The 25246-nt window shown below is 40.5% G+C and overlaps 1 protein-coding gene across 2 annotated transcripts in view; it reads left to right on the top strand.

Annotated features, from left to right (window-relative positions):
- The window catches only part of LOC137377553 (magnesium transporter protein 1), a 53385-nt gene that overhangs the window by 5618 nt on the left and 22521 nt on the right, over positions 1-25246 (top strand). For both annotated transcript variants that reach the window (XM_068047286.1, XM_068047287.1), the window contains exons 2-6: positions 1395-1564; positions 1682-1799; positions 13404-13544; positions 15902-16042; positions 19249-19338. In XM_068047286.1, the coding sequence (XP_067903387.1) occupies positions 1395-1564; positions 1682-1799; positions 13404-13544; positions 15902-16042; positions 19249-19338 (660 nt within the window). The remainder of the gene's footprint in view (positions 1-1394; positions 1565-1681; positions 1800-13403; positions 13545-15901; positions 16043-19248; positions 19339-25246) is intronic.

The raw sequence follows: 25246 nt of genomic DNA, 5'->3' as shown, positions 1-25246 counted from the left end.
ATAACTTGGCCTAAGCTGAAGGAATATCCACTTGTTTCAAAGCATGTTTAGTCCCATAGCTATAGAGCCAATTAGAATTTTTTCTGCTGAGATCAGTTCGGGGCCGTAAAGTGAGATACTTTGTCACAATAGTGGAATCCAGTCAACCTACTGCTAGTGACCAGAGTTAGTAATCCGATGTCTTTAAACGTAGACCTATATCAGTCAGTGACTGACATGCACACAATTTTAGGCACTAAGGGAATCGAGGGATATAGGGTTAGGCAGGAAAGTAGATCATAAACATGGCTTTCTCCTATTTCATATGTTCTTGTAGAAGAGGTGAGCTAAAATGGGAGAACAATTTTAATTGTGGGTGGAAGGCAAGGGAGGGGTGAGTGAAAACAATGAGAGAAAGGATTCCTTGCAAGTTATCTTCTAACTAGGAAAACAGAAAACATTTATTAGGTTTTCACTTTGTGATAACTGTACCACATATACATGTCATTTACCCTGGTAGTAGTATGTCCTTATACACTGCAATTGCTTTCCATTTTAAGCATATGAAGGGTCATATGTAAAGCCTTTCAGGTGTTACAAAATCTGTTGTTAAACCTATGCCTGTCTGACTTTGTGATCTAAGCAAAATTTTATTTGCCAGTGCCCAAGTCAAACCCTCAGTTTTCAAGATCATTTTCAATGTTTTCAACTTGCAGACTTTTCAACCTCTGTACTGCTTAATGTGTTCAGTGAAGATGCCCTTTTTTAAAGTAAATGGGTTGTTGCCTCCTAAAATAATGGACAAATATCAGGGAAATGTATTAAGCGTTTGGAAACTAGTAACCATCAGCAAAATTCCAGACTTGCATTTTATAGGAACTAGATAGTTCAAAATTATAGTACGCCTTTTTTGGGTCTTTTATAAATCTAAATAAAAACGAAGAACCAAAGTGCAGAAACAGATTTCACTTAACTTTCTTAATGTTGTTTTAAAATGAATAATGTTCTCTGGTTTCCTGATTCAGCCTTCTAAAATTATTAGAATAATTTCCCCGAATAGGGAATATGACTGAGTGCCAGCTTGTACATGCTTAAGGACAATTGGTGATTGTACTTTATCCTGCATTGAGTCACTATCCAGGTTTTAAGTTTCTTTTCTTCCAGGTGTGTTTGAAAGAACGTTTTGAATCACTAACAAAATATATAGTCCTTTTGATGATCCACTTGATACTGCTCATGAATAAAACTATTTAGTCTTTCACAAAAGAGACATCACCACATATGTTTTAAAATGTGCTATTTTAACTATGCTTGCTTTTCGATTGGTATGTTATTACTGAAACTAGAAAAAGGAAACTTTATTTTTCAAAGCTTTGTCACAAGGATTATACATTGTCGATGTTTTGCCTCATTAGACTCTTCTGTCTGAAAAAGTTGGCCAGATGATGGAATGGGCGAACAGGCGAGCAGTAATTCGGATGAATGGAGAAAAGTTCCGTCGATTTGTGAAAGCTCCGCCAAGGAATTACTCCATCGTTGTGATGTTCACTGCCTTGCAGCCACAGCGCCAGTGCACTGTTTGCAAGTATATGACTACTTTTTTATTGTGCTAAAAGCTCACTACAGTGTGATACATCAGTGAGTTTTATATTTTGTATTGAATTGCAAAAGTTCCTAAACGTTTTATTTCAACTCTCGAAAGGCAAGTGGATGAAGAATACCAAATCCTGGCTAACTCCTGGCGTTACTCAAGCTCCTTCATAAATAAACTTTTCTTTGCTATGGTGGACTTTGATGAAGGATCTGATGTGTTTCACCAGGTAAGAAGCTTTACTTCCATGATTCAGTTATTAAGATTTTGAACAATTATTAATAGCTTGCTTAAGGCTCGATAATACCTACTCAGCAAATGTTGTAGATTGACAGGGTGGAATTATTCTAACCAAAATTTAGGCTTGGTTAATCACAAATGGCTTTTATGTCTATAATAAAAGCAAAAATACTGCAGATGCTGGAAATATGAATTAAAAATAAGAGATAGTGGAAATACTCAGCAGGTCTGACAGCATCTGTGGAGAGAGAAGCAGAGTTAACGTTTCCGGTCAGTGATCCTTCAGAACTTCGTGGGCGGCACAGTGATGCAGTGGTTAGCACCGCAGCCTCACAGCTCCAGCGACCCCGGTTCAGTTCTGGGTACTGCCTGTGTGTAGTTTGCAAGTTCTCCCTGTGACCGTGTGGGTTTCCGCCGGGTACTCCGGTTTCCTCCCACAGCCAAAGACTTGCAGGTTGATAGGTAAATTGGCCATTGTAAATTGCCCCTAGTGTAGGTAAGTGGTAGGAGAATGGTGGGGATGTGGTAGGGAATGTGAGATTAATGTAGGATTAGTATAAATGAGTGGTTGTTCGGCACAGACTCAGGCCGAAGGGCCTGTTTCAGTGCTGTATTTCTAAATCAAATAAAAAAAAATATTGGAAATGTAAAAGGTTTTAAGCAAGTAAAGCAGGGGTGGGGCAAGAGCTAACAATAGAGATGTTGATAGGACAAGGTCACAGAGAATAACTGACCAGAAGGTCATGGAATAAAGGCAAACGGTATGTTAATGGTGTGGTGAAAGACAAAGCGTTAATACAGAGAGGGTGTCAGTTGACAGTAAAATGAACAGCCCTGGCCCCAAGCACAAGCATGAAAAAAAACAGTGGGTAGGCACAGTGGAAACAAACTAAAACAAAATAAACAAATAAAAAAAAAACATAACTAAAAATAAAAAGGGGGGCCCGTCCTCTTGCTTTTAACTGAGGAGCCTTATATTCTAGTTTGTTACTTGTAACAGCCATCAGGAATATACTGATGCCGGATATGAGAATATTTTGAGACTATTTCACCTGATCCCAGTCTGGTTCACAATGTTACACTATTGTCTTCGACGTGTTTTGCTAATCTTGCCTTACATATTCTAGTAGAGAAAGAAAAAGATTCTTTTTTCCTTTCTTTACCAGTGCACTAGGACAAAAACCAATTGGTGATTGTGCATTTTATTTTTGTTGATTTTATTGGATTGTTTTTATTTATTTTATTTATTTATTTAGAGATACAGCACTGAAACAGGCCCTTCGGCCCACCGAGTCTGTGCCGACCAACAACCACCCATTTATACTAACCCTACAGTAATCCCATATTCCCTATCACCTACCTACACTAGGGGCAATTTACAATGGCCAATTTACCTATCACCTGCAAGTCTTTGGCTGTGGGAGGAAACCGGAGCACCCGGGGAAAACCCACGCAGACACAGGGAGAACTTGCAAACTCCACACAGGCAGTACCCAGAATCGAACCCGGGTCCCTGGAGCTGTGAGGCTGCGGTGCTAACCACTGCGCCACTCTGAAAGGACAGTGGGTTAAATCACAGCGTGATATGATTAGTGAGCAGTCAACCCATTGTCTGCCCTCAGCTAATTTTTAGCTAAAGCAACAATATGAGTGTTAACAGGCTGATGAGGGGAAAATTGAGTAAACTTGACATTCCTAATCAAAATCTAGTGATTTGCTGAACGGCATAATTCAGATTAAAGGCCTGCTTGGGTATAAAATTAAAGCCTGACCCGACCACAGTGAAACTGAACCTGACTGGAGCCCGAGTCCTTTAATTTTTTTTCATGCCTGACCCGACCTGAAAATATCAAACGTTATTGAAACAGAAAAAAATCTCGTCAAAACGTAGATTAAAAAGAAAACAACACAAAACGAAACAGTACAGTCCAACCCGAGCCTGAATGCTGAACACATGTAGTCGGGTTTGGGTCGGGTAGTCAGGCTTTAATTCAGATCAACACCAGTATAGATCAATTTGGCTGAATGGCCTGTGTCTGTGCTATAAATGCTGTGTAAATAGCATTCTGACACTCAGAGAATGACCACTTGGGCATAATACTGGAGTGCTGCAGACACCTGTAGAACCTGTTACGACCCACCGCTCCAGTCAAAGCCCCCAATCAAAATGTTATTCTGATTGTGGTGGGAGAAACGCACTGATAATTCAATCCCGTCGCTCCACAGATCACCTAGCATATCATTTAAAACTTTACAAATTAAAGAAAGACCCAGCCAAATAGTACCATCTATTAACCCCCGAATGAGACTAACCAAACCAGGTGTCTTTAAATCAACAAATTAACTCTAATTAGAAGAACTAAATTCTTAAACACTATGAAGATATAAACAACATTTAAAATAGAAAAAATTAGGGTCCTTGCAAATTTACAGTCCAATGTTGCTTGAAGTCCTCAGTCATCCAATGCCCAAAAAAAGGTTCTTCCACAGCAGAACAGTCCGTAGTCTAACTCCAGCAATAGGTGATGCTGTCCTTCTCCAGCGAATTTCAACAATTAACGACTTGCAAACACTTTCAATAGAATCAGTCTGCCTTTAGAGTTTTTGTGGGATAGAAGATTGTCACAGTCTAACTTCCCTTCCTTCAGTTTAAATTACCAGAGATCTCTGTTTTTGGCTTGACTTTTTTTAAAGAATTTTGAGAGGTAATTAAACTGACTATATTTCCTATTCCTTCAGTTTAAATGGTTGAGAGCTCTTTTTTTTTCAGGTGTGCTAAACACCACAGCTGTGTCCTGTCTGTGTGTTCTGTTCGAACAAGCTGTCTTCAACTCAAAGCCAGTTCAAGATTGAATTGTAACAAATGTATCGCATGAGACTCACTCCCAGTGGCTGTATCTATGGTAATGAGAATGCACCCTTTGAATCGCAGTCTCCAAATGGCTGTTTCTAATGGGAACTGAAAATGCACCTTTCTGTAACTCCTGAGGCTTGCCGGTTTTTGAAGCAATACTGATCCTTTGCAAGCTTTAAAGGCAAACCGCACATTCCCAGAAAAAAAACTACAGGACCGTGACAGTTCCGCCACTAGCAGAATGAAACGCCATTCCTGAAATGCGTGTCATTACAATTGGTAAAAAAAAACAAATTGACCAACACTAACATTTTTTTCCCCGCATTTACAGATATACTCTACTAATCAACAGCGTTCTGATCACCATCCACGTCGTTAAATCCGCGACAAAGAGTCGGCGATAACATTATTTTCCCCCGAAATGTGTACAACCTTCAGATGATAAGGCTGTAACAACAGACTCCATCTAAAGATTCTAGCATTTCGGTTCTTGAACTTTTCTTGAATGTTAATGGGTTATGGTCAGTGTATATTAATATCTCCTTTATAATCCTGGTTTCATACGAATTTCCGATAAAACCCGCACATCCTTAAAAACCTCATTATTTCCACTTTAGATTTAGGGATAGGGAACTCCATTAAGGCTTGCACCTTTTGCCATTTTTGGTAATACCTGACCTTGCCCCACTATGTGTCCAAGGTAAGTTACTCTTGCCTTTCCAAATTCACTTTTTCCCAAACTTACCACCAAGTCTGCAGTTCGTAACTTTTTAAACAAAAGTTTTAATTGGTTTATGTGTTCTTGCCAAGTGTTACTATATATATTAGTCCATCATCGAGATATACTGCACAGTTGGGAACACTGGCAACCACCTGATTCATTAATCTTTGAAAAGTTGCTGGGGGATTTTTTAGCCCAAATGGCATCACCCAGCACTGATAAAGACTGTCAGGCGTTACAAAAGCTGATATCTCTTTGGCTCGAGGAGTCAAAGGAAATTGCCAGTATCCCTTTAACAAGTCAATCTTGGTAAGAAACTTAGCGCTGCCAACTCTGTTGATGCAGTCTTCTAAACGTGGAATTGGGTAGGAGTCTGCCTTTGTTACAGCATTAACTTTCCTATATTCTATACAAAATCGGGTTGACCAGTCAGGTTTAGGTACTAGAACGACTGGCGAACTCCAGGTACTCTGACTAGGTTCAATCAAATTGTTTTCCAGCATGTACTGGATCTCTGCTTTCACTTAGGCCTGTTTGTCTGGACTCGAGCGGTAAGGATGTCATTTTAAAGGAACGGTGCCCCCTATGTCCACATGATATGTGGTTAAGGTTGTATATCCCGGCTGATCCCTACAAACTCTTTTAAACGTGAAAAGCCTGGTTAGGTCTTCTCGCTGTTTTGCCCCTAAGTGTAAAAGCATATCGTCCAATCTTCCTAGCCATTCTGTGTTCACTAATCTGACAGTTGGAGGTTCAATCTGAGAATTTCCTAGGCCTAAATCTGCCTCATCCTCACTATCCTTTTCCTTCTCTACAGTCCCGATTACCTGACATACCTGTACTGGCTTATCTTCCTCTATGCGGTAATATTGTTCGAGCATATTAATGTGACACAACCGGTGGTTCTTCTGGCGATCAGGGGTGCCAATCAAGTAATCTACCTTATCCACTCTTTTGATCACTCTATATGGGTCATATAGCCCTCCGAACTTGGGCGCTATAGCATTGGAAGGATGAATGAGAATGGATGGAGACTGCTGGAGTTGTGTACCTATCACAACCTCTGCATCATCAACTCATTCTTTCATACTAAACCCTGTCACCAGGTTTCATGGAGACACCCAAGATCATGTCGTTGGCACCAGCTGGACCTCATCGTCGTAAGGCGAGCCTCTGTAAACAGTGTCCAAATCACACACAGCTTCCACAATGCGGACTGCGACACCGACCACTCACTGGTGTGCAGCAAAGTTAGACTCAAACCAAAGAAGCTACATCACTCCAAGCAGAAGGGCTGCACGCTCATCAACACTAATAGAATTTCTGTTACAGCTGTTACATAAGTTTCTAAATTCACTTAAAAGCCCTTCAAAACACTCCTACAGGGGATGCACAGACGAAGTGGGCCCACATTAGAGATGCCATCTATGACTCAGCAATGACCACCTTTGGCAAACGTGAGAAGCAGAATGCAGACTGGTTTCAATCTCACATTGAAGAGCTGGAACCTGTCATAGCCGCTACGAACACTGCACTGTTAAACTACAAGAAAGCCCCCAGCGAGTTAACATTGTAGCACTTAAAGTAGCCAGAAGCGCTGCACAAAGAACAGCCAGGTGCTGTGCAAATGACTACTGGCAAAACCTATGCAGTCGTATTCAGCTGGTTTCCGACACCGGAACCATCAAAGGAATGTATGATGGCATTGAGAGCGCTTTTGGGCCAACCATCAAGAAGATCACCCTCCTCCAGTCTAAATCAGGGGAAAAGATCACTGACCAACGCAAGCAAATGGACTGCTGGGTGGAGCACTACCTAGAACTGTACTCCAGGGAAAATGTCAATGCAGCCCAGTCTCTGCCAGTCATGGATGAGCTGGACGAACAGCCAATAAAATCGGAACTCAGTGATGCCATTGATTCTCTAGCCAGTGGAAAAGCCCCTGGAAAGGACGGCATTACCCCTGAAATAATGAAGAGTGCCAAGCCTTCTATGCTCTCAGCACGCCATGAACTGCTTTGTCTGTGCTGGGATGAGGGAGCAGTACCAAAGGGCATGCGCGATGCCAATATCATCACCCTCTATAAGAACAAGGGTGACCACGGTGACTACAACAACTACCGTAGAATCTCCCTGCTCAGCATAATGGGGAAAGCCTTCGCTCGAGTCGTTTTAAACAGGCTGCAGAGGCTGGCTGAGCATGTTTACCCTGAGGCACAGTGTGGCTTTCAAGCAGAGTGTTCCACTGTTGACATGGTGTTCTCCCTTCGCCAGCTACAGGAGAAATGCTGCGAACAACAGATGCCCCTCTACGTTGCTTTCATTGATCTCTTTGACCTCTTCAGACTACTAGCAAAGATCGGATGTCCATCAAAGCTACTAAGTATCATCACCTCATTCCATGACAATATGAAAGGCACAATTCAGCATTGCGGTGCATCATCAGACCCCTTTCCTATCCTGAGTGGCATGAAACAGGGCTGTGTGCTTGCACCTACACTGTTTGGGATCTTCTCCCTGCTGCTCTCACATGCGTTCAAGTCTCCAGAAGAAGGAGCTTTCCTCCAATAAGATCAGATGGCAGGTTGTTCAACCTTGCCCTTCTTAGAGCGAAGACCAAAGTATGGAAAGTCCTCATCAGGGAACTCCTCTTTGCTAACGATGCTGCATTAACATCCCACATAGAAGAGTGTCTGTAGAGACTCATCGACAGGATTGCGGCTGCCTGCAACGAATTTGGCCTAACCATCAGCCTCGAGAAAATGAACATCATGGGACAGGATGTCAGAAATGCTCCATCCATCAATATTGACTACCACGCTCTGGAAGTGGTTCAAGAGTTCACCTACCTAGGCTCAACTAACATCAGTAACCTGTCTCTCGATGTGGAAATCAACAAGCGCATGGGAAAGGCTTCCGCTGCTATGTCCAGACTGGCCAGGTGGGTGTGGGAAAATGGCGCGCTGACATGGAACACAAAAGTCCAAGTGTTTCAAGCCTGTGTCCTCAGTACCTTGCTCTACGGCACCGAGGCCTGGGCAACATATGTCAGCTAAGAGCGACGTCTCAATTCATTCCATCTTCGCTGCCTCCGGAGAATCCTTGGCATCAGGTGGCAGGACTGTATCTCCAACGCAGAAGTCCTTGAGACGTCTGCAAATGCAACATTAAAGTCCTGCGACATTGACCACGAGTCGTGGGAGTCAGTTGCCAATGATTGCCAGAGCTGGTGGACAGCCATAAAGGCGGGGCTAAAGAGTGGCGAGTTGAAGAGACTTAGCAGTTGGCAGGAAAAAAGACAAGTGCAAGGAGAGAGCCAACTGTGTAACAGCCCCGACAACCAATTTTTTCTGCAGCGCCAGTGGAAGAGTCTGTCATTCTAGAATTGGACTTTATAGCCACTCCAGGCGCTGCTCCACAAACCACTGACCACCTCTAGGCTCTTACCCATTGTCTCTCAAGACCAGCAGGCCAAAGAAGATGATGATATGGCCCACTGAACCGTGCTTTTAATGGTTCTCCCTGGAATAGTAACAACACTAATACTTAATCCCCTGGTTGAAAATCTCGGGCTTTTGCATTCTTGTCTGCCCATCTTTTCATACTGGCTTGGGATGCTTCAGGGTGTTCCTGAGCCACACTACAAGCTTTTGTGAGCCTTTCCCAGAACACTGATACATAGCCTAGCAGCGAGGATTCATTCTTTTGTTCCAAGAAGCTGTCCTTTAAGTTTTAGAGGACCTCTTACTTCATGTCCATAAACCAGTTCAAAAGGACTGAAGCCTGTACACTCATTTGGTGAGTCTCTGGTGGCAAATAAAAGAAAGTCTAGTCCTTTATCTCAGTCATGTGGATATTCATGACTGTATGTTCTAATCATCGTTTTGAGAGTCTGGTGATATCTCTCTCAAGCTCCCTGTGACTGTGGGTGATATGCTGAAGATTTCAACTGTCTAATTCCCAGATTGCCCATGACTTCTAATATCCCAGACATGAAATTAGAACCTTGATCTGATTGAACTTCAAGTGGTAATCCATATTTCGTAAAGAATTGGGTTAACTTCTCTACCACTATTCTAGTAGTAATTGTCCTCAAAGGAATGGCCTCGGGGAAATCGAGTAACCATATCCATGATAGTAAGTATGTACTGATGCCCCGCTTTTGTTTTCGGCAAGGGCCCTACGCAGTCTATCAATACCCTGCTAAATGGTTCCTCAAACACTGGTATGGGAACTAGTGGTGTGGGTTTTACGGTAGGTTGTGGTTTTCCCACCATTTGACGGGTCCTACAAAATTGTCTCACATCCTTTCTAAGACCTGGCCAGTAATAACGTTGGCTTATGCGTGTTTTGGTCTTCCGAATTCCCCTATGTCCTGCAAAAGGAATGTCGTGTGCTAACCTTAATAATCCTTGTCGATATCTAGGTGGTACCACTTCTGTTCAACAACTGTCCAGTCTTCGTCGACAGGTCTATGAAGCGGTCTCCATTTTCTCCTCAAAACCCCGTTTGCCATATAATAGCCTTCCGGAACTCCTTTCGCCTCAACTTCTGACAGAGCCATCTGTGCTATTTGGTAGATCTCTGGATCAGCTTGCTGTGCTGCAATGATAGACGATCAGTTAAACATCTCATTTGGATTATCTAAATCCCCAAATAAGGTTTCAGATGCCTGATTATCTATTTGTGGTGCCCCTTTTACCTCCGACAATGGATCCTGTTTAGCCATTGCTCGGGTAACTACACACGCAGGAAATATTCCCAGAACTTGCTCCTGTTATTGCTCTGTTTCCTTAATTTCACATGGTTCCTCTGTATCCATAGGAGAAACATAATTATGATCCAGCCAAATCGTTTCCTAGGAGTAGATCAATTCCCTTTCCTGGTAAACTGTGGACAGCACCTACAGGTACTATCCCAGATATTAAGTTACACTCCAGGCATACTATATACAAAGGTACGGGTATATGCTCCCCACCAATTCCATTTACTAAAACTTTAACATTCAAGGCGCTCTCTGGTGGAAACCTTGTATCTTTCCCCAGCAAGAGTGTTTGGGTTGCTCTTGTATCCCTGAGTATAATAGGTTTTCCTGCCTCACTTACAGGATACCGAGTTACTCTCTCCTTTGACGAAAAAAATAATTATAACCCTCAGGTAGTTTATTCTTAACCTCTATACTCCTCTTAGTTTTAGTATCTGGTTTCACATTCACAGCTGTCGTTAAAGCTATAGCCTGGTCTACTATACTCTGTCAGAGTCTTTTTCCTCTGCACTAACTTTGCGTACCCCAACAAGTCCTATGAGTTTACCTCGCAATTTCCAGCACTCTGAATGAAGATGACCCGTTTTGTTGCAATGATAACACTTTGGCTTGCGAACCTCACTTCTACCCTCAGCACCTTCCTTTCTAATCTGAGGAGTTGATCCTGGGGTATTCCCAGCTGTTCCTCCTTGTCCCTGGCAACTTGCCTTCCTTTCACTCTCCCACTTTCTATCCTTCTCTGGTTTATGGGGGTGACGGACAAGATAGGTTGGCTTATTCACAAGCTCAAAATCATCAGCAATCTCTGCTGCTTGCCAGCTTTCAAAACTTTAGGGTTATCTGAGTTCTCACTATGAAGGAATGGAGTTTTTAAACTCTTCTCAGAGAATTAATTCTCGAAGGTTCTCGTATGTGGTTTCTATCTTTAATGCCCGTATCCAATGGTCAAATTTCAGTTTCTTCACCCTCTCATTCTAAATATGTCTGCCAGTCAATCTCCGTAAGTTCCTCAACTTCTGACGGTAAGCTTCAGGGACTAACTCATACACAGCAAGAATAGCCTTTTTTGCCATCTCATAATCTGCAGAAGCCGCTTCAGAAAGCATGGCATAAGCTTCATGAGCTCTGCCTACCAGCCTGCCCTGCATGAGCAACGTCCAGCTTTCTTTTGGCCATTTCATCTGTTTGGCTATTTTTTCAAAAGATATAAAAAATGCCTGTACGTCCCTTTCCTCAAACTTAGGAAGAGCCTGTATAAATTTAAACAACTTCTCACTGGGTCCTGATCTAAATTCAGATTCTTCCTGACCCGAATTTTCCCTAGATTTAAGACTACCTCTTTGTCTTAGTTTCTTCTCTTTTAATTTAAATTCCCTCTCTTCTCTTTCACTCTCTCTCTCTGAAGTTCAAGTTTTCTTAATGCTATTAGTTTTTCTTTTTCCCTTTCCTCTTTTTTTTCAATTCAAGTTTTCTTAATTCTTTTTCCGCCTCAAGATTTTTTTTTTTGTTTCTAACTGAATCCTAGCCAATACAACTGTATCACTCTCAGACTTACTACCTTCATATCTCTCGTATTCCCTTTCTTGTTCCTCGTATTGCCCTTCATCTGTATCATCAACATCTTCTATTAATTGCAGCTGTTTGGCTATTATGTCAATTATCCCTGCTTTTTTGGCACCTGAATTTAATTCCAAACCCAGTTTCACTGCGAGTTCTTTTAATTTGCTCATAGTTAAAATTATCAAGTCACTCGGAAACATTCTGCTTTCCCAAAAACTCTGCTACAACCACTAATGCCATAACAATGATATAGACTGTACTTCATTATACAAGAGACCTGGTTCTTTTAATTTCTTTGTAATTAGTGTCAGATTTAGATCCCAACAATCAAGTTTCCAATTGATAAGATCCCAGACTCGAGAGCAATTAATCTGATGCCAAATGCAAGACCCCAATTTATATGTTATCCCAGAGACGAGTAATTACTATGATTCCAAATGTGAGCCCTCCAGATTAATCTGATTCTGATCCCAGACACGAGCCACTGACTTAAATGTGGTTCAACTGCGAGCGAGCTCCCAATTAAGATATGATTCAAATCCAGAAACCAATTAATATGTGTCTCAAATCTTGAGCGAGCCCTTCCATTAATGTTGTTCAAATTGCGGATGAGTCCCCAATAAATATGTTACGACCGACCACTCCAGTCAAAGCCCCCAATCAAAATATATTATTCTGATTGTGGTGGGAGAAACTGACTGATAATTCAATCCCGTCGCTCCACAGATCGCCTAACCTATCATTAAAAACTTTACAAATTAAAGACCCAGCCAAATTGTACCATCTATTAACCCCCAAATGAGCCTAACCAAACCAGGTGTCTTTAAATAAACAAATTAACTCTTTAATTAGAAGAACTAAATTCTTAAACACTATGAAGATATAAACAACATTTAAAGTAAAAAAAAAATTAGAGTCCTTGCAAATTTACAGTCCAAAGTTGCTCGAAGTCCTCACAGTCGTCCGATGCAAAAAAAAAGGTTCTCCCACAGTATAACTGTCCGTAATCTAACTCCAGCAGTAGGTGATGCTTTCCTTCTCCGGCGAATTTCAACAATTAATGACGTGCAAATATTTTCAATAAAATCAGTCTGCCTTTAGAGTTTTTATGGGATAAAAGATTCTCACAGTCTAACTTCCCTTCCTTCAGTTTAAATTGCCAGAGATCTCTGTTTTTGGCTTGACTTTTTTTTTTGAATTTTGAGAGATAATTAAATGGATTAAATTTCCTATTCCTTTAGTTTAAATGGTTGAGAGTTCTTTGTGGTGTTTAGCACACCTGAAAGCTGTGTCCTCTGTCTCTGTTCTGTTCGAACAAACTGTCTTCAACTCAAAGCCAGTTCAAGATTGAATTGTAACAAATGTATCGCATGAGACTCACTCCCAGTGGCTGTATCTATGGTAACGAGAATGCACCCTTTGATTCGCAGTCTCCAAATGGCTGTTTCTAACAGCAACCAAAAATGTACCTTTCTGTAACTCCTGAGGCTTGCTGGTTCTTAAAGCAATACTGATCCTTTGCAAGCCTTAAAGGCGAACCGCATATTCCCGGGGGGAAAAAAACTATAGGACCGTGGCAAACCTCATGTTAACATAAGTTACTACTGTTGTGAGAGAGAGGCAGCAAATTGGGGAACTAGGAATAGTCAAAAAGTAATAATGTAATAAACCTTCAACATTTGTTTTTGTCCAGCTCAATATGAATTCTGCTCCAACATTCATGCATTTCCCTGCTAAAGGGAAACCAAAACGAGCAGACACTTATGAGCTTCAAGTTCGGGGATTTGCAGCTGAGCAGATTGCACGATGGATTGCTGATAGGACAGAGATAAATGTAAGTCAGTGATGATTACACAAATAGACTATTAACATCTTGTTTGTTGTATATTTATTTATAGGTGGTGGGCATTAACTGGGGATTCTCTTGTGCCCCCAATAAATAGAGAGATTGAAACTATGGTTGTTGGGTTAGGAGGTGAATGCTTGTAATGTGTAACCCTGTTTTTAAAAAAAAAAAGCTTAAGTGTGAAGATTGGCTCCAGTTCTATCCTTTACCAACTGGCTTTCTGGAGTATACACATCTATCTTCCATCCCAATTATCGTAATATAAAAAAATACAAAGTTTTGGGAATGCACATCAACAACAACAATGGATCAATATTGAAGGTCACACTCAAAGGGTGTTCATTCTTTCTCTTTCAGATGAGCACATAAGCATTGCACAGCATTTTATGATCTTTGTATTTATTTTTTAATCCCTTGTCTTAAAATGCCAGTGCCCTTCCAGTGGCTGCATTTGTAATCTGGGTTATAAAGCTAAAATGGACTTCCCCAGTGGTTTAGTGAGTGGTTGGGCCACACAAACTAGGAATGGTCCTGGCTTAAGTTATACTGGAAGTGTGTTTGTTAATGTCAGATAAGGACAGAGGTGGGCTGGGTTGTGATGTTGGTTTACGGTTACTGCTGAGGCTTGTACCTGAATGATAGACATTTGGGCAAAGTACTGGAAGACAGTCTGGCTTCGGATTTACATAGAACAATGAGTCAGTGACTTCGAGAGGAAAATTGGTAAAAAGAAAATTTGAACTGTATGTTTAAAATGTTGCAGGGCTATGCTGTATGCTACTGCTATGTTTTTGAGGAGAACCATGTAGTGGTTAACTTGGAGTTCAATCTAACCATAGCTGTTAGATAACAAAAAAGCCAACATCTTTAAAATGCCCATGAAGCTGTTAGTTTTAAAATCCCTACTGGGTCACTGATGTCCTTTATGGAAGGAAACCTGCCATCCCTACTGTTCAGACGACATGCAACTCCACTATTGGTCACATCAAACCCATTCTGAACCAGTACCCCTCTACGAGGTGTGACCAAGGTCTGGAGTAAACTGTTCAGATACTGCTCATCCTCACTTATGCGTCCGTGTTTCTCCAATGTACATGCCAGCTCTCCTACTGTGTTATACTGTTCTGATTCTATGAAATAAGTTACTTTATTGCTGTGTCTTTTGTATGTTAGCTGACATAAATCAAATAAACTTTTGTCCCGGGATATCTTGAGAGGAATTTTATCTTAGGCCATCAGCTGTATGTGGCAAGTCAGAGGACTTCTTGGTAGTTGCTAGCCATAGAAGAAGTAAGCCATCACATCTCAAAGATTCATTTTAATTTTGAGGGTTAACAAAAGCATCTTTGTTTTTGACATTTCAAGGAGATTAGTCAAGTTTATAATGACTGTAAATAGATTTTTATATGGAGCGCTGTCATTTACCTACTTAATGTTTCATGAAATTGTCTACTTGTTTATAGCCTGATCTGTGTCCTGATGAAGTGTGTGTTGCTCCTCGTACTAAAGACGACATTGCATGGTGGCATTTGATACTTTCCAGTAAACTGGAGAACAGTGATGAGGGTTCTCCGCTTGACCTTGTGATCTATGTAATCAAGTTCTGTAGGATGCATGAGGCTTGTGATGCTACACCTGAGGAAACATCTAGCATAAAACCCCAAAATTAATACCCTACTTAACACAGGGACATTATAGGACCACTGCAACTGTCTTAACTGAGATTCGGCAAGTGAACACAGATCTTGTTTGAATCTTGGATCTTTCCTGTCAGTGGATCAGCTGTGCATTGAATAAGTTCACTGAGACACTAGTGAAGCAAAAAATACAGACTTAATGGATTCTTACAATTAGAAGATGGAAAAAGAACTTGCATTTATATAGTCCCTTTCACATTTACAGGATGTCGCATGCATTTCACAGCCAATGAATTATTTTTGAAGTGTAGTCACTTATGCTGGCAAACACGCAGCCAATTTACGCAGCAAGGTCCCACAATTAGCAATGGAATAAATGACTAGTTAATCTGTTGTGGTGATATTAGTTGAGGGAGCATGCTAGCTAGGGCATGGGTAGAACTCTGGTTCTCTCAATGTACTGCCATGGGATCTTTTATCCACACCTGAACACGCAAACTTGGTTTGGCATTTCATCTGACAGATGGGTGTGACATTTAATATTGTCAAATAACAGTTCGTGAGCCTGTTAATTATATTTTTAAATTGTACATGACTGACATCAATGCGTGATACAAAAGAATATTATCTGTATGTAATTGTAAAATATCAACAGTAGTTTTCAACCAAATTTTCCTTTTGACATTTTCTTTTTTTTTAAAAAAACAGATCCGAGTGATAAGGCCTCCAAACTATGCAGGGCCCTTGATGCTGGGATTTTTACTTGCCATAATTGGTGGACTTGTGTACCTTCGGCGGAATAACCTTGACTTCCTATATAACAAAAATGGCTGGGCATTTGTTGCTTTGGTAAGTGAAAATGAAACCATTTATTCCTAAGTTTCACCCTGCTTTGTTGTGTATTCCTTTTCCTGGGTTAGTTACATGCCTATGTTGAAAATTTCACCATTAAAAATAATAAATTGATGTAAAGCTGTGGTGTTTGAAGCAGTGAGAGGTGGAGTGTTTGGGACTTTGATTTGAATCTATTCCAAACTTACAGGTTCAGTGTCTTCTTCATCTGGGGACCCTTAAGGATCTCATATGAAAAGTAAGTCTTCAGTTTAGCACAAAATTTGGCATCAATTTAAAAATCTCAGTATTGCCAAAGAATGTTTGCTGTGGAAAACATCTCCGGTGCAGGTGATGGCAGATTTGAAAGGAAGGTGATAGTACCCGAGGAGAGGGAACCATTTACAATATTGGCTGGAATGGGAGCGAAAAGGAAATTAGGTGGTCAGTTTAGTTGGAATAAGTTCAAAAGAACAAGGTGAGCCTTGTGGACTAAAGCTCAGAGGCATGAGGGGCGATAAGAGAAACAAAGGAAAGATATGAGTTCTGGGCTAGGACAGATGGGGACCTTGGAACTTTAGCATGGGGGACAAGGGGAAGACAGGAATGTGGCAGAGGCAGCTGAATGATGGTTTCGATCTTAGTGGCAAAGAAGGCCATGAGCTCCTCATTTGTTGAAGTTGAGGGTGGATGGTGCAGGGGAGAGAGCTTTAAAACGATTATTGATAGTGGAAAAAATGGGCAGTTCTGATGTCACCCTATCTGTTAATGGTACCTACTGCACTTAATATTCAGCAGTTTGACACGAGTGAAGATATTTGTGACTGAAATGTTGCAGCTCCTAGAAGAACACTACAGCAGGAAAGCAACAGATCGGGGAAAAGATTACAAAATGAAAATTGCCTCATTCTTGCCTGCTGTTTAACAAACCTGCATAGATAAATAATTCTGAAAGAAATAGGAATAATGGAAATTGGAGGTGATGGACTTTTTGAATGCAAAAAACATCGGCCAAGATTTTGCTGTCAAAATAGCAGTTAACCATGCATAAATTCTACAGCAACTTCAAGTAGGGGAGATGCACAGTTAAATGTGAATATCAAAGTTGCTGTTCAAGTTGCGTCACTCCGCTGTTAATTTCATGAAAATGGCATCTCGCTGTCTGCGTCACCGTTGAATGTCATGAAGTTGCTGTATTTGTACAATAGCTAGAAACTAAACCCGCCGTAGATGTTCAGTAATTACAAGTGTAAGTACCCTTTTAACGACTGACAAGTTTTAATGACTGTCAATCAACCTACTGGGACTGAAAATTAACTCTTACAAATGTGGTGTCTCATTCCTTCAGGTTTTGAATTTTTCAGAGATTTTAAATTTATATTGTAATCCAATCTTTCTTTCCCTCTTTATTTCTGTCTCTCTACCTGATTGGACATTTAATTTACCCTCCTCAATTCTTCCAGTGTTTGTTTCCCAATCATTAAATCTAGTTAAGGAGATCCCTGTTCACTCAGGTCCCAGATGCTCAAGTTCCCTCGCTGTTGTTACGAAAGTGCCTCTGTATTTTTTGTTAATATGTTTTTAAGGGCTTGCATTTAAATTGTGGAGAATGATTTGTTGAGGAGGATGAAGATTTCATAAAAGCTGGATTTTGTTTTGTTAATTTATTGAAAGGACACTGAGAATTTGTTTAAAAACAGCCTTGCTGGAAGTCATGTGCTTTAAGCAATAAACAACAGAAACCTTGGTGACCTGGGGAAGATGTTTAGAGAAGAGGCAGGTCAAGATTTATAGGGGTCAGGAGGCTTGACTTTTGAGATTATTTTTGGTTTCGCTTTGGACAGTGTGTTGGGGTGTGAACTGTTTTGAGGGCAGTTGGAGAAAACCAGCCAAGAGAGCAGCCACGATCAGCTCACCCTCTTCCATCTCTTTGAGAACTTCCTCAGAATTAAGTGTAAGAAATAGAGAAACTGATGCTGTACTTCTCCTGAAAAGCCTGCCAGAAACTCCTGATGCAGCATTTCTCCTGGAAAGCCTGCCAAAACAGATCTTCAGCGTCGCTTGAAAAGAACAGCTCTAGAAAGATCCCAATGACTGCCATCTACGCGTATTTGGGATGCTAGACCAAAAAGGGACAACTGATATCTTTCCATATCTTTTTTTTTCTTCAAGAATTAGCAAGTATTTGGACAAAGTATTTTTTGTGTTTTTTTGGTAAGAGACCTCTGCAGAGAGAATTTCTATATTTTTCAGTGTATATGAGTTGGTGTGTGGGGAATTTAAAAAGGGGAACTTTCATATTTCAATAACAGCAAAACATTGCAGATGCTGGAAATTTGAAATAAAAGCAAAGTGCTGGAAATACTCAGCAGGTCAGGCAGCATCTAGATTAGAGATACAGCACTGAAACAGGCCCTTTGGCCCACCGAGTCTGTGCCGAACATCAACCACCCATTTATACTAATCCTATATTCCTACCAAACATCCCCACCTGTCCCTATATTTCCCTACCACCTACCTCTACTAGTGACAATTTATAATGGCCAATTTACCTATCAACCTGCAAGTCTTTTGGCTTGTGGGAGGAAACCGGAGCACCCGGAGAAAACCCACGCAGACACAGGGAGAACTTGCAAACTCCACACAGGCAGTACCCGGAATCGAACCCGGGTCCCTGGAGCTGTGAGGCTGCGGTGCTAACCACTGCGCCACTGTGCCGCCCTGTGAAGAGAGAAGCAGAGTTAATGTTTCAGGTCTCTTCTGATGAAAGGTCACACGCCTGAAATGTTAACTCTGCTTCTCTTTCCACAGATGCTGCCTGACCTGAGTATTTCCAGCACTTTCTGCTTTCATATTTCAATCTGTTAATGTGTTGCTTCACTACTGGTTAAGTCATGTTTTATAATTTGATAATTTTGTTGTTTATTAAAGAAACCTGGTTGGTGTATTTTATTCTGGGATTTAAAAAAAGTGTATGATTGGCTGTATTGGTAACCGGGTAAACATTTAAAAATGTTGTGACCTGTGGAGAAGTGGAACTAGAAAAGACAGTGCACTCCTCCCACCTCGGTTGTAACACTGTGCAGTTACCAGTTCACACTTTCAGCACCCTTATGAGCAAAAATGTTTTGAGCTGAAACGTGCAGGAGCAAGTCTGTCTAATGGCAGGCACTATTACATTCAAAATCTGGCCCATTAATTTTCTGTTACATTTTCACCCGCAGTGTTTTGTACTTGCTATGACCTCTGGCCAGATGTGGAACCACATCCGAGGTCCCCCATATGCACATAAGAACCCTCATAATGGTCAAGTGGTGAGTACTTCAGTCTACTTTGATTTTCTAAGTATCTTATTTGTTATTATGTCCCCATTGCTCTAGGGGTTTTGCTATTGGGATGTTAGAAATTTTTAATGTATGTGTCTATTGTAACTGATTTAATTTCTCATACTGCAGTTGGGATTATATATTTTTCAATTTTTACACTCTCCTACCAAGCAATGTAATGTTAATACTGTAATTTGCAACAGAATCTGCACTGGAGCTCCTGTCCTACCGTCAAGACATTTCAATATGAGGAGTATGATTAAATACATCTTAGTCTTTGTTCTCTGGAAAAACAGAGGGATAAAACATTGAAAAAAATTCAATTTTTGTTATAAAACCACTTTTAACATTTGAGATTGATGTAATTCACCACCAGATAGTGCTTTGGAGATTACCCCCACCTCCTTTTTGGAGTTTAACAGCCAACAGTGGAATTTTATAGAACCATGAAGAATCTTTTGGGATTTGAAGGGAACTTTTAGTGGAATTTTATATATTGATTTCTGCAAATGGTCCTACTGCTTTTATGTGCGTGCTCTTATTTTTACAATATATGTAATGTATATCTAAAAGAAAATAAATAGCCCTTATTGCATGATATCTTCATTGGAATGTAGAACTCTGTAGACGCTGTGTGGTTTTATTGCACCAGATGGTGGAAACAGTGCAATCAAACTAGGGCAAAATAAAGGTTCAGTTTGAAGTAATGAAGTGGAGGGACCCAATTTTCCCCCATCCTACCATGCATCTTGTGATTTGAGGGCAGAGTGGCCAAAAAGTAGACTCTACCACTTTTGGGAAGGATTTGAAATGAGCAGTGTTAAAGTTCTACATGTGCAAACTCTCAAAGTAAACATTTTGAGAGTTATATTTAGTACTAATTTAACAATCGAGACCAAACGGTCAGTTTGTCTGTTATGTACTTTTCATTAAGTAGTGTTATTGAAGCTCTTGGCCTTGATTTACTTTCTAGTATGCTATTTTAGAAATCTGGTGCATTGTTTGTTTCTAACAAATGGTGGTTATGCATTTTGGTAACTGAAAAAAGAATCACTTTCACAGTGATGTGAACACTATTAATACAATTTAGTCTGTATTTCAGTTGAGTGGGATTTGATTGAACTTCTGTTCTTTTTTGCTATTAATCTGCCATTGTTAAATTCTGCATTGTTAGTTTTTCAAAGCCAAGTTGGGTTCTTGTAGGGTTACAGCCCAGATGGCCTTCATAAAATAAGGCTACAGTGTTCCCTCTGGAGCAGCATTCACAGGACAAGAAAAAATACATAACATACTTGGGTCAAAATTAAAACTTCTGAGGCTATTTTGTTTAGCCCTCCAGAGATTTGTATAGGGTTGGATGCATATAAACTTGTCATAACTATACTGTCACATTTTCCATTAACTGTCAAGTTCCAGGAAAATTCATGAATTGTTTCCAAAAGATGCATTTCCATTTACAAGACGCAGACTATGTGGTGTTTAGGGAACATGTTAATTGCTACTGTAAGCCAGAGACAGTCTTGGGAAGCTACCTAAATGTAAATGTGTACTTCTGTTATGGAGCCATCAGCTTGCTCTCCAAATGGGGTGTATTATCAACATAATCCAACTGTAAATCCTTTTTTATGAATGTAGGCTAAATGCTTGAATGATTGAAGTTATGTTTTTGTGTTGTCTTTTGCCCATGATGTGCAATGATATTGTTTTATATGCATTGGTGAAATACCATTGAGTTACTGAGATATAATATTTGGCAATGAGAAAATTAGCGATCCTAGCTGATGTCTTTCCAGGCTTAAAAGCATGAATGCTATTCTTGGATGCGAACAAAATGTTGGGAGAATCATTTCATTCTCCAGGACCATTCTTTTCCACTGTGAAATGCGTGTTATAAAAAGGTATACAGTAATTTTGTCATAGCTCTCCCTACCATTCAAAAAGAAAAAACATAAGGATAAGCTAGTCAACCTACTGTTCATAAATACACCAGAATCCATAATGAGGTTAAATTACTTAGTAAGTTAGAAAAAGAGAGAAGTGTGATTGATCATTGCCTGCTAATTAGAAGCTCAAGTGGGAAAGATGGGTTCCATTTCATGGAACATTGGCACCAGTACTGCAACAGGAAGGAGCTGTATTGCTGGGCCAGGTTTCAACTGAGCCAATCTTGACAGAAGAGGAGTTAACATTTTCAGGTCAGTGGTCACTGACCTGGAAATGTTAACTCTGCTTCTCTCTCCACAGATGCTGCCAGACCTGCTGAGTATTTCCAGCATTTCTTGTTTTTATTTCAGATTTCCAGCATCTGCAGTATTTTGCTGTCATATTATTGACAGAAGAGGATGTGGATAAAGTACCAGCGATACAAGGAAAACTAAAAATAAATCTAGGGGAGGAATTGGCTGCATCAATACTCATGCAAAATGGTGATCAAGAAACTAATGAGATTAAAGATAGACAAATCTCCAGGACCTAATGGGTTTCACTCCAGGGTAGTGAAACAAATAGGTGAGGAAATTGTTGATGCATCAGTTACGATCTTCCAAAAAATGCTTACAGGAATTGTCCCCTTGGATTGGAAGATTTCCAATGTCACTCAGCTATTTAAGAAGTTGTAAGAGAAAGAAACTAGGAAATTGTACTTCTGTTAGCCCAATGTCAGTTGTGGGGAGGTTACTAGAATCTGTTATTGGAGACAGTGACTAAGCATTTGGACAAATATGAACTGATCAGAGAAGGCCAGCAAGGATTTGGAATGGCCAAGTCATGTCCAATGAACGTAGTTGAATTTTTTGAGGAATTAACTAATGTGGTAGATAAGACATTTGACCAGGTTCCACACAAGAGACTTTTAAAAAAAAATAAATAATTACAATTGGAGGCAACTTATTGGTTTGGATAGGGAATTGGTTAGGAGGTAGGAAATCAAAGTATTTTCTAAATAGTGAGAAGCTAGGAATTGTCGAGCAGAGATTTAGGGGTCCAAATACAAAAGTCACTAAAGCTATTGGACAAGGACAAAAAATAATTAAGAGGGGTCACTGACCTGAAACATTAACTCTGCTCTCTCCACAGATGCTGCCAGACCTGTTCAGTATTTCCAGCATTTCTTGTTTTTATTTTATATTTATTACAAATAATTAAGAGGTTGGTTTTTGTCTCGAGGGCTAGAATACAAAGTGGTGGAAGTCATGTTACAGTTGTAGTGAGCTCTGGTTGGATCCCATCTGGAGTATCACATTCATTCTTGGGGACCGCACCTCCAGCAGAGCCTTGGAGTGGGTGCAGCACAGATTCACTGTAATGACACCAGGGCTAAAAGGATTAAATTTGAAGACAAGTTGCATTGACTAGACATATATTCCCTTGAATATACAAGATTAAGGGGTGATCTAACTGAGGTCTTTAAGATGATTAAAGGAGTTGGTATGGTAGATAGACAGCAACTTTCCTCTGGTGGAGGAATCCAGAACCATCTTCAGATTAGAACTAGGCAGGTCAGAGGTGATGTCAGTGAGCACTTCACACAGGCTAGTGGAAATCTGGAACACTCTCCCCTCCACCCCCACCACCTCACTACCCCCCAAAGCAAAATAAGTTGATTTTGGAAATCTGAAATAAAACAGAAAATGCAAGAAATACTCAGCAGGTCTGGCAGCATCAATGGGGAGAGAAACAGAGTTAATGTTTCAGGTGGATGACCTTTCATCAGCTCAGTTAGACGTAATGTCATCGGCCTGAAAGATTAACTCTGTTTCTCTCTCCTTTGATAGAGGTAAGGGTATAAAAGGTTACAGAACCAAAGCGGTTCAATAGCTGATCTGTATCTTGACTCCATGATCTAATTGAATGGCCGAACAGACTTGAGGGGGCTGAATGCTGACTCCTGTTCCTATGTTATGTGATGTAGAAAGATAGCTAAAACTGACACACAGTTTCAAAAAAGCTTATTGGCCTCAAATAGCCTGATTCGCTAAGAATGTCCCTGACTATAAACCTATTAAGTATGAGGAAAAAGGCTACATAATTTAATCTTTAGATATATAAGACGTGTTTGCTTGTATTGGTGGAGAAAAAAATGTACTTGAGAGGTTGAAGGAGAAATGCAAATGTTAAAGGCACAAAATTGGCAGTGCATTTCTAACCGGAAACCCCATTGGAAAATTTTGAAATTTACCTGAAGCATTCTAGTTAATGTTAAGTGCTCTTTTATATGTCCTGCTAGGCCCCCACCTGCCAAGAATGAGGCACATTAATTTTGTCATGACCATTGATTTTAAGCTGTTAACCGGAGTGAGGAAAGGATTTGTTAAAACAGATCAGCCGTGGCTGGAAAAGACATTTGCATATTAACAGACTGTGCTTGAAATGACAAAGGACGCATTCAACCCACAATGGACCTTGATCACCAGGTATTGTGTGTAAGAGGAGCATTCCAGAGACTAGGGTGATGCAATCCTAGACGTCAGACCAGTTAGTCAGATGACTAACCTGCTTGGCAACCTGTGTTTTTCTGAATTGTACAAACCGTTTGAACTGAAAGTCTGTTTGCTTCTGAACTGAGAAGATCTCTCCTGTCTGCTCCCATCTCTTTCTCACAAGCCTCTGAATCCACTGAAGACACATGAATCCCAAGAGAAAAAAGTCTCCTACAGTGAACAAGGTTTAAGAAGAATACTGGGCCCTAACGAAAAGCAAGATCTATCTACAATGAAGGACTCTACAGTGAGCTTGAAGAACTGTAACAAAAACTTCAGATATTGCCTCAAACTTTTCCACTTTATTTTTCTTCCCTTTTCTGCCTCTATTTGCATGTGTGTATTGTGTATGTATGCTAGATTGGGTGCGCCGTGTATCCGTAGGCGACAACTGAATTAGAGTTTAAGTACACGTTTAATAAATTTCAACTTTTCTTTAAACCGAAGAACACCTGTTTGTGCTGTTTTCTTTGCCTTATAATTGGAAAGTGGTGAGCAAGGATTCAACGGGGAGCTAAAAATACAGTGAAGGCTGGGAGGGACCCCGGACCTCTTTCTCACCGGGTCGTAACAGAAGTTTGGGGGCTACCGTACGGGATTTTATCTACAGACAAACTAGGGAAATTGGGAACAATTTGGCTTCCCACTTCCAATCAAAAAAGAGCAAGATTTCAATACAGGTTTTCTTGTGGTTGTGTGCGCGCGCTTAAATACTAACATGTCTGTGACTGAAGCTAGTAGCTCGCCAAGCCAGGGTGAAGTAACTTGGGATAAGTTAAAAGCACTGTCTATGGAGGAGTTGAGGTAATTGGCTGAGCAGTGTGGGATCACTGTACGTGGCAAGGCTAGGAAGTCTGAATTCCTAAGACTAGTGGCCAACCATTTTTCCCTTGAATCCGAGGAAGCAGAAACGTTGTTAGAAGTAAATCCCAACAGGGTATTGCTTGCAAAGCTACAATTGGAACAGAGGAAACTTGAATTGAGGAGAGAAAGCGAGAGACTTCCAGAAGGATCGTGAGGAGAATGAAAGAGAGGCAGGAGAAAGAACCTTCCAGAAAGAATGCGAAGAAAGAGCTAAGGCTCTCTAGGGGGTGACAAAGTAACCCCAGTGAAAGCATGGCCAATATGGAGGAGCATAATTCAGGGCTGGGTACAGAATTGTTAAAACTAGCTCAACTAATTCCACAATTCAAAGAGGAAGATGTAGAAGAATTGTTTGTGTCCTTTTGAGAAACTGGCAAGACAGCTAAAATGGCCAGCTGAGACCTGGCCTCTTTTACTACAAGCTAACTGGGAAAGCCCATGAGGTTTATTCCCTGTTGCCAAATAACAGTTCATCAAATTATGAACTAACCAAAAATGCTATCCTTGGTGCATATGAATGAGTACCTGAAGCCTATCGCCAAAAGTTTGGAACC

The sequence above is a fragment of the Heterodontus francisci genome, chromosome 15 (assembly GCF_036365525.1).
Source record: "Heterodontus francisci isolate sHetFra1 chromosome 15, sHetFra1.hap1, whole genome shotgun sequence".
In the NCBI taxonomy this organism is placed as follows: domain Eukaryota; kingdom Metazoa; phylum Chordata; class Chondrichthyes; order Heterodontiformes; family Heterodontidae; genus Heterodontus; species Heterodontus francisci.
Note: the sequence above shows the minus strand (reverse complement) of the source record. Positions and strands in the feature narration are given on the sequence as shown.